At 43.8% G+C, this 14,987-nt stretch overlaps 1 protein-coding gene across 4 annotated transcripts in view; it reads right to left on the bottom strand.

Annotated features, from left to right (window-relative positions):
* The window catches only part of LOC116985614 (cytoplasmic phosphatidylinositol transfer protein 1-like), a 179,142-nt gene extending 164,516 nt beyond the window's left edge, over positions 1–14,626 (bottom strand). For 3 of the 4 annotated variants that reach the window (XR_004415311.1, XM_033040461.1, XM_033040463.1), the window contains exons 1-2: positions 13,824–14,302; positions 8,705–8,984 (exon numbers count right to left, since the gene is read on the bottom strand). Coding sequence is in view for 3 of the 4 variants with exons in the window: in XM_033040461.1 (XP_032896352.1) it covers positions 8,705–8,752 (48 nt within the window). In the remaining variant the exon portion in view is untranslated. Of the gene's footprint in view, positions 1–8,704; positions 8,985–13,823; positions 14,303–14,471 lie in introns of those variants that run through there. The other variant, XM_033040462.1, reaches the window with a different exon arrangement.
* Positions 14,627–14,987: the final 361 nt, after the last annotated feature.

Below are 14,987 nucleotides of genomic sequence, written 5' to 3'. Positions count from 1 at the left end.
GGGTTTTATTGTCATATGTCCCAGATAGAACAATGAAATTCATACTTGCTGCAGCACAACAGAATATGTAAAACATAGTACACTCTAACCAATATGATAAACAAGAGAAGAAAAAGAAATGAAAAAAAAGAAAAAACCCCAACAATTTAACTATTCCCCTTGTGATTTATACATCTCTATGAGATCACCCCACAGCCTCCTGCACTCTTGTGATTAAAGTCCAAGCCTGCCCAACCTCTCCCTGTAGCTCAACCCTTCTAATCCCAGCCTCTAGTAATATCCTCATAAATGGTACGAAGGTTACAGCTCTGAAAGATAAAAGTTGCTCCAATTATTCTATCCAGGACAAATAATATCAAATTTGCCCAAAGGAGACTAAAGAAAGTTTCCGATGTGATACATCACCTGTCCATGTTCTTCCGAGATGCTGTCTAACCCGCTGAGTCACTCCAGCACAATGTGTTATTCTTTCTAAACCAGCTCCTGGGGTGGCGCAGTGGCAGAGTTGAGGTCTAACTGTGCCAGAGACATGGGTTCGATCCCGACTACTGGTGCCATTTGTGCGAAGTTTGTTGGTTCTCCTTATGACCTTGTGGGTTTTCTCAGAGTGCTCCGGTTTCCTCCCATGCTCCAAAGAAGTACAGGTTTTGTAGGTTAATTGGGTTAGGTAAAATGGTAAATTGTCCCTAGTGTGTAGGATAGTGCTAGTGTACAGGGATGCTGGCCGGAGCAGATTGGTAGGCCAGAGGGCCTGTTTCCATGTTGTACCTCTCTACATCTGCAGTTGCTAGTTTCAATCCAAAAAAATTCCAATTCAATCCAATAATATCCAAAAATAAATCCCCCCCTCCCAAAATACAAATGGCGGAATACATGGAAACCATTCAACTTGTAAAAGAAAAATGATGAATGGTGCCTAATGAAACTCTGGGGATCAGAGGCCGGGAGCACAAACCAAAGGTATACGGGAGGATGGCACAGTGGTGCAGCGGTAAAGTTGCTGCCTTACAGCGCCAAAGACCCGGGCTCAATCCAGACTACGGGTGCTGCCGGCACGGAGTTTGTACGTTCTCCCGGTGACCTGCGTGGGTTTTCTCCAGCTGCTCCCATTTCCTCCCACACTCCAAAGACGTACAAGTTTGTAGGTTAATTGGCTTCACTAAAGATTGTAAATTGTCCCTAGTGTGTAGGATAGCGCGAGAGTATGGGGGGGGGGGGGGGGGGGAAATCACTGGTCGGCGCGGACTTGAAACTAAACAAAGACAGCTTCACTGGCAGTTGGATATTTAGCTTCTGCTCAGCATCAGTCAGCATGAACTTCACACAGTGTGTGACACAAAGATAATAAGTCAACTGCTAAACGTCACGAGCCGATTAATTATCTTCTGGTACATGCACACGCAGATTAAGGAATAATGTCAATTGCATGGACTGGACATACTACTGTGTCATTAATGTCATTGTCCAATATCTCAGCACCATATCACAGCACGTGGTTTCTAACTTGCTAACATGTGAATAATAGAACAGGGGAAGGCCATTCAGTCATAGTAACAAAGAACTGGAGATGCTGGTTAATACACAAAATGACATGGAGCGCTGGAGTAACTCAGCAGGTCAGGCAGCATCTCTGGAGAACATGGATAGGTGACATTTCAGTTCAAGACCCTTCTCCAGACTGACTTGGAACAAATATATAAATCTCTCTACAAGCAATATTTTTTGTTGTAAATTTAATTATACCAAGATTAATTAGACATAATTGCATTGTCAAAGACCATTAAGAACATCAGTCTGAAGAAGGGTCTCGACCCGAAACGTCACCCATTCCTTCTCTCCAGAGATGCTGCCTGCCTCACTGAGTTACTCCAGCATTTTGTGTTTATCTTCGGTTTAAACCAGCATCTGCAGTTCCTTCCTGCACAAGGCCATTCAGTCCTTTGCACCAATGCTGGCAAACTTATTTGGATTTTATTATACTGTTCTCCTATTTTTTTTGTGGTCCTATTTTTCCTATTAGCGGCATTCCACACATGTGTTTCGCCAAATAAAGGCTCCTGCATCATTCACTGTGCACCTGATATTCATTGCAAGTGGATGTAGGTGCCATCCTACCTATACCTGGGACCTTTGCTTGGTATTGTTCGTACACTTCTCCAGCCTTGAAACTTCTGCATATCCATTTTCTTTCCTTGAATTCCTCACTGGAGAATAGAGAGGGTAAACACAGAGAATCTTTTACCCAGATTAGGGGAATCAAGAACCAGAGCACATAGGCTGAAGGGGAGAGGTGAAGGTGAAGATTTAACAGGAAGCTGAGGGGCAACTTTTTTTATTTACACAAAGGAGGAGGTGCTTGAGGCAGTTACTGTCACAACTTTTAAGAACCATAGAGACAGGTACATGGATAGGATAGGTTTAAGATAGGATAGATATGGGCCAAATGCAGGCAGGTGGGACGTGTAGATGGGGAAGGTCATAATTAAGGACAGGAGCAGAATTAAGCCATTTGGCCCATCAAGTCTACCCTGCCACTCAAACACGACATCTCTCTCTCTCCCTCCTCACTCCATTCTCATGCCTTCTCCCCATAACCCCTGACACCCATACTAATCAAGAATCTTTCTATCCCCACTTTAAAAATATCCATTGACTTGGCCTCCACAGCCTTCTGTGGCAAAGAATTCCACAGATTCACCACCTGCTGATTAAAGAGGGTGTTGGTCGTAATGGGCAAAATGGGCCGAAGGGCCCGTTTTCATGCTGTATAACTGTGACCCAATGCATTTAGCCCAAGTCCTTTACTGACTATATCTCTTTCTTCACCTATCTGGTTACCCCTATTCCTTATCTTACCACGAGTGCTTACACTCAAGCACATCACTGTTGTTTACTCTTCACCACAACAGGGCCAATATCGGACTCACGACCAATAATTCATTTTGATTAAAACATAAATACTGCTGCCATTTTAATGATACGCATAATTAAGTAAAATACATCAGGAGATGAGAAAAACCACTGATGACATTTCAAATCAGGGAACGATTTTAATAAAACACAGAAGGGTCAGAATGAACATTTTAATTATACATGTTGCAAGCCGAGCTCTAATTTTAAATATGCAAAATGGAAATAGAGTTTGCCATTTCATGTAAGATGTTCATAACACTAGTTGAGAAGTATAATTTGAATTACAAGTTTTACGAGTTATTAAATAATGCAAACTATAAGTGGCCTGATTAATTTTACATTGAACAAATATATAAATATTTCTAAAAGCGATATTGTGTGATGCAAATTTAATTACACCAAGTTTAATTAGACAATAATTATATTGCTAAAGTTTCAGTCTCAGGCATACAATCTACTCATTTTAATTCTACTTCAAATAAATAATGTATTTCACAAATTTCACACTAATAGGATTCACTCTATTTTGATTATCCCTAGAGTCATAAACACATTCATATAGAGCCATAAAGCGTGGAAAGAGACCACACCAGCCAACATGACCCATCTACACTGGTCTTACCTGCCTGCGTTTGACCCATATCCCTCTACACCTGTCCTATCCTTGTACTCATCTAAATGTTTCTCAACCTTACAATAGTACCTGCCTCAACTACCTCCTCCGGCAGCTCATTCCATACACCCACCCTCCCCCCACTCACTTTTGTGTGAAAAAGGGTTAATTTAACCTTTAATAACCCTGAATAAAATGGGTCCTATTTATTACATTGCTGAGCCTTGAGTGATGGAAATATCATGACGAGTTATCTCCTCCAGAATTTCCCAAGTGAAAAATAGCTACTGTATGCATTCATAGAGCACCTTCTATGCAAGTGTCCCAAGACACTCCATAGTGGTATCATCCAGCGATATTGGCCTTGAGACACATAGAACGAACTGGTCACAGAAATTTAATTGTGAAGCAGAGTTTTAAAGGAGATGAGAGGATGAGAAGATGATAGGCAAGAAGGTTTTATTATTATTATTATTATTGTTGAAAACATTAGTCGCAGTGGTGCTGGTTTCCGACGGGCACGGTGACGGACGCACCACACATCTCTGTCCTTCATGCAGGTGGCAAGCTCCTCTTGTCTCTACACATTCGTCTTCCATCAACGTCTTCAGCATAGTCTTGATTGTCCGCCCCGGGTCACGTCTTCCATGGGCGGGTTCCCATGTTTGCTGGTATTTCTGGGTGGCGGTGGTAGTGACCAGCGAGCCCCATCCCTCTCCACCTGATCTTGATCCAGAGCTTTGGATCAAGGCAGCCAAAGGCATGATTGCAAATGGGAGAATATTAAACATTAGGGATGCAGAAGAGACCAACGTTGGAGGGAGGACCAAGACCTCACCAGGGATGATGAGCTGGAATGAGAGGAAGAGGGTGTGCCCATGGAGTGACTGGAAAACGAGAAGAAAAATCTCAAGCTGGAACTGGAACTAATGCAGGTCAATCAATATGGCCAAGAGAAAGGAGTGTGAACCTCCTTGCAACATGGTTCACTTCAGACCCACACGAACCACATTCACCATGGTCAGGGGCACAATGCATGGACTGTCATTTACGGGCAAGGGGCAACCCAAATTATGGTCTTTAATGCTGAATACCGAAAAGTTGGTCAAAAGAACTGCGAGATCTTTGGTGTTTTGTAGAGTCAGAAGGAGCAGGAGCAATGCTTTGGCAACAGATGATAATAGATGGCAGCTTTCAACTTGCCCACAGCACCATCTTCCTGACTTGTGCAAGCAGCTCACCTGCTGTGTTCTCAGGTGGGCCAAGGCCCGCCCCTTGCAAGTCTACCAAGACTCAAATCACAGGCATCTTGGGATATTAAGGAATGAAAGCCGTTCTAAATAATATAATTAAATAGACTTAGATGCTCTTCGTATTATATCTGCTGCCTCATTACAAATTGCCCCATGTAGATCTTTGCACTGCACAGAAGTCCACTGCTGGCATAGAGAATTGGAGTGGCCAGAAGGACACACAAGGATACGCAAATACTCAAGGCTCTAACTCAAGCAGAACAGAGCTGCATCAAGGCAAGCAAACTGAAGTCTTTATGGAGCACTCCGTAGGCTTCCGAATGTACCAATGCTTCAGTGAAACTAGCACCAACCCATGACAGGGTACTCTGCTAACTTGATACATAATAGACTTGATGGTACAAAGCAGAGTGTGATGGAGGGAGGTTGCTTAGCGGACTGACTTTTTCTTAGAAACATAGAAAATAGGTGCAGGAGGAGGCCATTCGGCCCTTCGAGCCAGCATCGATCGTCCCCAATCAATAACCCGTGCCTGCCTTCCCCCCATATCCCTTGATTCCACTAGCCCCGAGAGCTCTATCTAACTCTCTCTTAAATCCATCCAGTGACTTGGCCTCCACTGCCCTCTGTGACAGGGAATTCCACAAATTCACAACTCTCTGGGTGAAAAAGATTTTTCTCACCTCGGTCTTAAATGGCTTCCCCTTTATTCTAAGACTGTGGCCCCTGGTTCTGGACTCTCCCAACATTGGGAACATTTTTCCTGCATCTAGCTTGTCTAGTCCTTTTATAATTTTATCTTGTACTATATGTTATTTCCTGTACCTGTACACTGTGGATGGCTCGATTCTAATCATGTAATCATGTATAGCACGCAACAAAAAGCTTTTCACTGTACCTCAATACATGGGACAATAGACTAAACAATATCAATGATTTGGTTGAGAATGTCTAAGGCAAGATGGCAGTAAAATAGGTGGAATCGTAGACCGTGAAATAGGCTATCATGAATTACAGCAGCATCTTTTTCAGCTGTGTAGGTGGGCTAAGAGATGTCAAATGGACACAGAGTGCTGGAGTAACTCAGCAGCTCAGGCAACATCCCTGGAGAACTTGGATTGGTGACGTTTTGGGTCGGGATTTTTCTTCACCATATCCATGCTTCCTGACCCATTGAGTTACTCCAGCTCAGCACAGACAGGCATCTTGGTCGGAATAGGACAAGTTGGATCGAAGATGCTGTCTGGGAAAGGTCCTGAATAACAGCTTTTACAGAGGGCAGTACATTTATACCACAAGCTGCCAGATGAAGAAGTTAAGGCAGGTACACTTTTTAAAATGGTGCTTGGACAGGCACATGAATAGTGAAGGTTTAGAGGGACAATGGGTCAAATGCACGCAAGACTAGTTTAAATGCGCATCATGGTCTGCATGGACAGGTCAGGCCGAAGGGCATGTTTCCATGCTTTACAACTATAATTCTCTGGTGCACACCACAGCCATCATTTTGCCTCAAGTAGAAACATGCTTGGGGGATGGGAGAAAGCTCTGGCTGCTGCAAGTACAGGCATATACACAACAATTGTAGCCTCACACTCAGCAAAAAAATGCCCACTTTGTATTTCAATGACATTGTGACACAACGTAACACATTGCAAAAAGAGAAATATACCACTATTTAGTCATCTCTCTTGGTTGCGAAATTAACCACACAACTCTTTTCACTTTACACGCAGGGAATTTGGAACTTCATATGTTTGGACATTACTGTGAATTATGCCTCGATATATAGCACAGAGGTGACCAATCGGCCCATCTAGTCTTTGCCAGCTTTGTCGCTTCACTGATCTCAATTTAACTCTTCGTCCCATTCCCACACTGACCTTTCTGCCCTGGGCCTCCTCCATTGTCAGAGTGAGGCCAAACGCAAATTGGAGGAACAGCACCGTATATACCGCTTGGGTATCTTACAACCCAGTGGTATGAATTTGATTTCTCTAACTTCAAGTAACCCTTGCATCCCCTCTCTCTCTCCATCCCACCCCCCATCCTAGTTGTCATACTAGTTTCACTGTCATCCTGCTGAGTTTCTGTGTAACTCGATATCACCTACCCCACAGCCAACAATGGATCATTGTTGGCTCCACTTTTCCTTGATCATTGTTGCTTTTTGCATATCTTTCATTTATTTGTCCTATGTACCTTCTATATCTCTCGGTTCCCATTCCCCCGACACTCAGTTTGAAGAAAGGTCTCGACCCAAAACGTTACCTATTCCTTTTCCCCCAGAGACGCTGCCTGACCCGCTGAGTTACTCCTGCATTTTGTGTTTATCTCAATTTCATCTTGTCATCATAATCTTGTGTTTGCCTGGCTACATTATGCTCAAATCAAACAGTCCCAAGTTCTAGGCAGCAGCCAAGTAAAGAAATCTTACCCAAATCTCATTGGGTTTATTAGTGGTTTTCTTACATTCAAGGCCACGACAGCATAGATCGGGTAAACGCACAGAGTCCATCGCTGAGAGTGGGGGAAATCGAGAACCAGAGGACACAAGGTAGACACAAAAAGCTGGAGTAACTCAGCGGGACAGGCCGCATCTCTGGAGAGAAGGAATGGGTGAAGTTTCGGCTAGAGACCCTTCTTCAGACTGGTTAGGGATAAGGGAAACGAGAGGATTAGACGGTGATATGGAGACACAAGGAACAATGAATGAAAGATATACAAAGGGGGAAAGATTTAATGGGAATCTGAGGGGTAACTTTCTCCACACAAAGGGTGGTGGGTGTATGGAATGAACTGAGATCGGGGGTAGTTGAGGCAGGGACTATCGCAACGTTTAAGAAACATTTAGACAGGTACATGGATAGGACACGTTTAGAGGGATATGGGCCGAACGCAGGCGGGTGGGACTAGTGTAGCTGGGACATGTTTGTCGGTGTGGGCAAGTTGGGCCGATTGCTCTGTTTGACTCTACAACCAAGTATACAGACAGAAAGTCTTCCTCCATTAATACACAGAACAGCATAGCAGAGAAACAGGCTCTTCGTCACACGATTACTATGCTGCCTATGATGCCAATTTAAACTATTGGTACCTGTCCGCACATGCCCATTATCCCTCCATTCCGTGCATGCCTCTCCGCCTCTGCCCTGTCTAAATGTCTCTACATGTCTCTGTCCTGTGATATTAGACTTTTCAACCCATTAGCCATAATACTGCACAACACTCCATTCCAGCCACAGTATTGCCAATCCCACAAATATCACCAGTTAATTCCCATCCAGTAAGGCAACCAGGCGAGGCTGAACTTGGAGAGTGGGGGTAAGATGGTAAGGCCAGGTTGAACCACATTTGCCTTTCTTGGGGAACTAATTTGAGGCAGATAGAAAAATTGTCAAACCTGCAAACTAACACAAAAACTAGGCTGCCTCCAAACACGGGACCAGAAAACAAAAGCGTTGAAGGTTACTGAAAGGAGCACAAAGCTAAGACTTTGCCTTTAACTTTCAGAAGCCATGTCCAAAAAGACAAATTAGTAGGTACACAAAAATGCTGGAGAAACTCAGCGGATGCACCAGCATCTATGGAGCGAAGGAAATAGGCAACGTTTCGGGGCCGAAACGTTGCCCATTTCCTTCGCTCCATAGATGCTGCTGCACCCGCTGAGTTTCTCCAGCATTTTTGTGCACCTTCGATTTTCCAGCATCTGCACTTCCTTCTCAAACAGTCAAATTAGTAGTGTGTGTGGGTTTACAGAATTTCTAAGTAATCCACTTCAATCAAACACTTTCAGTACGCCATTAAATGCAAGAGCAAATGTTCTTCGGCTTTGAAATTTCCACCTTCCAAGATGAACTCTGGTTTCATCGTAAAACCACAGAGAAAGTTCTAACTGGATCAAGAATATCAGAAGAGCACTCACCTCATCCACGGTGAGGGGCATGCAGATCCTGTATTCTTTCAGTAGCATAGTGCGTGCTATGTCAGTCTGGGGCAGTATAGAAACTTGTTGAAGGCACTCGGAAGATGATCACTTCGGAAACCACTGGTGGTTAGCTGATGTCATGCATTAGTCCAGTCATCACGATGATATTATTCTCAAAAAAAAATAAAAATACCAGCCGGGCTCGATCTAGTCTCACAGCCAACGCCGACACTTAACCTCTTGAGGGACGTTCTTCAAAGGCAAGGTTTGTGTTACTCTGCAGAGAGAGAGAGAGAGAGAAAAGACCACGTTTATATATATATATATTAAAAAAATGTAACGGGCAGCACATAAAATAAACCTTATTAAAAGTTTAGGTTTGAAGAACTTGGCAGCACTGCATTACATTGCTACTGTCGGTATAAACACGCCGTGTCGGCAGCGAGGGAGCGATTCATTTATCATCTTGTGGTGAAAAAGGTCAAGAAAATCAGTTCTTGCAATGACGCAAGAAACGGTAGGCGTTCAAGCACCAAACCTCTCCAGTAACAAGTTACCAAGCCAGCACTTTTCAAAGACTAGCAATGCAGCAAAAAAAAAAGGAATGAAATTATATTCAGAGCGTTCAGTTTACACACTTACACTGCAGCGTAAGTAAATGTGCGAAATATCAGAGATCAATACCTTCTCCAAACACTATATAGATTTGGTTGCAATGGGGTTCAACGGGGAGTTTTGCCTCTCCCTGACATTTAACCTACCCTGTACAATCCAATTCAAAACTACAGCCCCAGCATAAGTGAATTCATGCTAGTTTTAAATACAATAACTACCCGGGGGAGTTTAAGGAAGAAATTCTAAATGTGTTTACTAAAAGATGGTTTGTAAAAGGCTATTTTAATCACCAGTCCTTTCCTGGTGTTTGCAAAATGCTAATTCTCAATCGCATAATAAACACACATTAAAACATGATCAAAATGGAACACTTTTATTTCTTGTTCACTTGTTACTTTATCTTTTTTTATATCTTCTGATTTTTATTTCTTGTTCGAAAACGCTGAGTTTCTGAGTTGGCAGCTTAAAGAATTTTTTATTTTTGTGTCTCAACATCGACACGTCAACTTTCAGCGTAGGGACATGTACAGGAATTTAAATTTAAAGATTGTCTGAAACAAAAGTTAGACGACTGTTGCAAATATGGTGATTGTTGGCTCTTTGCACCCCCTCCTTTCTCCCCCGACCCCCCCCCCCCACACACAAATATCTTCTAGCAATGGTATCATAGTGAGTTTACCCAAATTACTAGGAGTTCAAATACTTTAAATGCATTGGTGCTGATAATTGATTGTTCCTGGGAGATTGCGGAGAATCTCACTAGCCCCCCCCCCCCTCCCCAATTTCCTCGCCTCCCTCCCACCCCAACATCTCAATGAAAGGCATTAAAGACTTGAGCACGTCGACACCAGACCTTCCCATGTGGTGGCTACTGTCTAGTACTCTGGGCCAAGAAGCAAGCATCTCCACTACATATACTGCCGTCCAGAAATCACCAACAACACCAGTTTAATCTATTCCTACTGGGGGGGACTAAATGTAAAGCAGGCTGGAACCAAATGCACAGGGGCAGGAGTTTCAATGTAACCGATCCAGGCCATTGTGTACGTTTGACACGAGTCTTCTCTTTATTTAACCCCATCAGGACACAGTTCTATTCCTTTCACTCTTGCCTCCTTCCCTTTGAAGGCATGTTGATGTCATCGTCGCCCCCCCACCCCCCTCGCTTATTTCCAAATGGCCGAGATTAGATCTGAGGTATAACGGCTGGAAGTATAATGTTGCAAACACATTTATTCAGTGGTTTGTTCAACAATTAAATCTAGTGCTCTATCTTCAAATATAGAACCATTTATCGCCATTTACTATTTGCTCTCAAATATTTATGTACGAAGATTTACAACAGTTCAATATATTACAACAGGAAAGGAAAAGAGAAAAAAAAGTCCTAAAAATAGACACTAAAAGCTGGAGTAACGCAACAGCTCAGGCAGCATCTCTGGAGAAAAGGAATAGGTGACGTTTCTGAAGAAGGGTCTCGACCTGAAACGTCACCTATTCCTTTTCTCCAGAGATGCTCTCTGAGCCACTGAGTAACTGCAGCTTTTTTGTGTCCATCTGTGGTTTAAACATCTGCAGTTCCTTCCTACACCAAAAAAAAGTCTTGAGTTTGGGTTTGAAATCCCATTCAATGCCAAGCACCACAATGCTACCTTTCTCAACAAAAGAGAATGTTGTATAACCCATTAAATTGTACAGGAATCTTAAATGTATAATGTCCGACTATACAACTTCAGGTGCCCACTCCGTTTTTTAACTGAGTAAAGAATTTTGCCTCCTCTTTAGTGCCACTGTTTACATCATTGAACATCAGGTGCTATTGCCAGCCAATGTCAGCAACTCCCTTCCCGAGCAGTCAAAAAGCGTCAGAGACAACATTCCTGACTGCCAAGCAAAATAAAGCACAGTGCAGTGGAACATTTTAAGTGAATCGTGGATCAAGTCCAATGCAAGGCCATTGACCTGGAGTGTTAGTACTGTAAGAAACAGTACTGTCTGAAGAAGGGTCTCAACCCAAAACGTCACCTATTCCTTTTCTCCAAAAATGCCCACTGTCAGACCCACCGAGTTACTCCAGCTTTTTGTGTCTATCTTCTCACCACGTAGACACCGTTTGGCCTGTGGAGTGTTTCCAGTATTTTTGTCATAGTGCCGTACGTCACAGTAACAGGACCTTCAGCCTAACTCACCCATGCTGACCAAGGTGGTGATGATGATACTTTATTGTCACAAGTACTTAGGTACAGTGAAATTCTTTGTTTTGCATACAATCCGGTAAAATCAAACTAGAATTATGCACAGCCTATTTACACTAGTCCACCTGCCTGCATTTGGCCCATATCCCTCTAAACCTTTCCTGCCCATCTGCCTGTCCTAATGTCTTTTAAATGTTGTTATAGTGCTTGCCTCAACTACCTCTTCTGGCAGCTGATTCCATACACCCACCACCCTGTCTGTGTGGAAAAAGTTGGCTCTCAGATTCCTATTAAATCTTTCCCTTCTCACCATGAACCTATGGTTGACAAAAGTGCTGGAGAAACTCAGCGGGTGCGGCAGCATCTATGGAATGAAGGAAATAGGCAACGTTTCGGCCCGAAATGTTGCCCATTTCCTTCGTTCCATCGATGCTGCTGCACCCGCTGAGTTTCTCCAGCACTTTTGTCTACCTTCAATTTTCCAGCACCTACAGTTCCTTCTTGAACATAAACCTATAGTTCTTGACTCTCCTATTCTGGGTCAAAATTTGTGTGTCTTTTCCCTATTCACCCTTCTTTATTTAAAAAAAAATGTTTTACAATGTGTGCAGTTCCCACTACGAACAGAAAGAGCTCGCACCAATTTTCCAAATATGTTACACACACAAATATCTAAATAGGAAAGTATGTTTTACACAATAGAGGCACAAGAGACTGCAGATGCTGGAATATGGAATTAAATAAAAACAAAGTGCTGGAAAAGCTCAGGGGTTCAAGCAGCATCTATGGAGACAAAGTGACAGTCGATATTTCAGCCGCTTTTATACATTGATCATCCAAGTAACATGAGCCAAGAACTTAAATGCTGCACAGGGTTAAATGAAACACAGAAGTATCATCTTCTTCTTAGGCGGTCCCTTGAGGTCAGGAATAATTTGCTTCCACTCCACCAAAGCACAAAGTGCTGGAGGAACTTAGGGGGTCAGGCAGTATCTGGGGATGGAATGAACAAATGAGGCTTCGAGTTGGGCCCCTTCTTCAGACATCCACTGCAGCAGTGAGTTTTGAGGCCAACGAGTTACCCAAAGACTCTGTGGGGTGGGAGATGGGTTAGGTGGATGGATGGAGGTGGGGTGTTCCCACCCCTGTTAACACTGAGGGAAGTGCTGGAGTTTTCAATGTCAACCTAAATACTCTTTCGCTGTTTTGGGTAGGCCCGAGCCAGGAAATCTCAAAGCAGTGAGGCATGTACATCCTTGGCCAAGTGGTGGTCTTGAAGTACAGCTGAGCTTGGAATAGAATGGCCTTTTCAGGAGACTGGTGTTGGGAATTATGTGGCCTCCCCATTGATGCTGAATGAATGTAGTCAGTGGTGTGTGTGTGTGCGCACACACACACACACACACATATATATATACCCATATTTCATATTTAAAGGGGTATTATTTATACATATATGTGTGTGATAAGACACAAAGTGCTGGAGTAACTCAGTGGTACAGGCAGCATCTCTGGATAGAAGGAATGGGTGACATTTCGGGTCAGCCAATTTCCCTCTACCAACACTCTCCTCTGCCTAGCAGAGCAGGTCCTGACTCTTATAACCTCAAGGTATATCTGTGTGTATGTATACATAGCATATACACACACACACACACCATATACCCACACAGGTATACACATAGGCACCATATTTAAAGATGTGTTATATATAACACGCACACACATTTTGTATATACATGCACACGAGAGGGATATATAAAGAGACTTTACATTTAGATATGCATTTCACATTTAAAGAAGTATTTTAAAACATTACCTGTGAACATTACATGAAGCATGCATAACATAGATGGACAACTTAAATACTTCTCATTCATCCGCTTATACAAAAAGCACAGACCTGACAAATTACCGATGTTTATGAAATACTTATCAGTGTGCACATGTCCGGGGAGATGTAAATACCTGCCTCGGTTATCCTTGCTTCACTTAAGCTGCTGGACTTGCCTCGTGTGTGCGATCTGAAGCGGCAGCGCCTTGCGTCTGTCCCTCTGTGCAACATACTACACCTACAAAGCAGCTTAGCTCACACAGAAAAAAACCCCCACTCCAGGTGGAGCCACAGAAACGTCTCAGCTTCACGCTCTGTAACCACATTTGAAGCAGCAAAGCCACGCTATACAGCGTTGTGTCTTGTCTTAAACACACACACACACACACACAAAATAGAAGCTAAAACACAAAACTACATTAAATAACGCCCAAAAATATACTGCACATGTTCGGTACAAAGCGAGACTAACCGGTGGGGAATTGAGCAGAAAGTATGTCCTTCGGATTAGTCCACTGCGTTGGCAAACTTCGCCCTCGTTCTCCTGCCCCTCTCTCTCTGAGCCTCCCGCTTGCGTTGGAAGGGAGGAGAGAAATCTCCAAATAACAGCAATCCGGGCCGAAGAATTAAATTTCAGCACCAACAACAACAAAAAAAGGAACTAAAGTGATGTTTTAAGTTTGCACTTAAAGATGCATGTTCTGGCTTGGAGAAATCACACCCTTCTGGCAGTGTGTAAACTTTCCCACCGGGCTGCGGTGACCATCAGCTTGTATTCTTTACGTTTCGCCCTGTTCACTGCCTCTTGTAGCTCTCAGTCCCAGAGCCGTGTTAAATGTGTCCTCCCGTTCCCTTCAGCTCTCCATGGTTGATCAGTATTGCTCGTGACACTTAACTCTTCCCCTCCCTTTATATCTATTAACTCTCTCTCTCCCTCCCTCCCTCTCTCTCTCCCTCCCTCTCTCCCTCTCCCTCCCTCTCTCTCCCTCCCTCCCTCTCCCTCCCTCCCTCCCTCTCCCTCCCCCTCCCTCTCCCTCCTCGTGCCCTCCGCTCGTCCCTCCCTGTCCCTCCGGCCCTCTCCTCCTCTCTCTCCCTCCCTCCCTCCCTCCCTCTCTCTAACCTTTCAGCAAAGTGACTGGAAAGCCCAGTTTGTTGACGTTTCCTTCCTTCCCCCTCAGGGCCCGTTGTTAGATGCCGGGGAGGAAGAGCCGGATCACTGCAGAAACGAAAGGAGAATAACACCAGGCGAAATAACCCTTGAGAGGGTGAACAATGCGCTCTCACAGTGTTGGGGCTGTGAAGGATGCGCGCCACTGCCTCCTACAGGAGAGAGTCAGCTCCTGCGGTTTCTCCGTGACCCAAAGGCAGCACCAAACAGTTGCTGAGCTGAATATGCATCCAGCTGTAACTCTGCTCACCCACGGGTTCTATCAGCACACTTTGCATTTCAAGAAGTACACAAACAGTCACCTAATAGGAACCATTCCCAGTAACTAACACCTGGTGAACTAGTTTTGCATTGGTCAGGTATACTATACAATATACACAGTGTACAACGTTTTAAAAAAAATATATAGAAACGTCGAGGTGGGGGAATGAATAAGTTGGGTAGAAGGGAGAGGGAAAAGGAGGGGGG

This window comes from Amblyraja radiata, chromosome 22 (assembly GCF_010909765.2).
Source record: "Amblyraja radiata isolate CabotCenter1 chromosome 22, sAmbRad1.1.pri, whole genome shotgun sequence".
Lineage (NCBI taxonomy): Eukaryota > Metazoa > Chordata > Chondrichthyes > Rajiformes > Rajidae > Amblyraja > Amblyraja radiata.
This window is presented reverse-complemented; position numbering and strand designations above follow the sequence as displayed.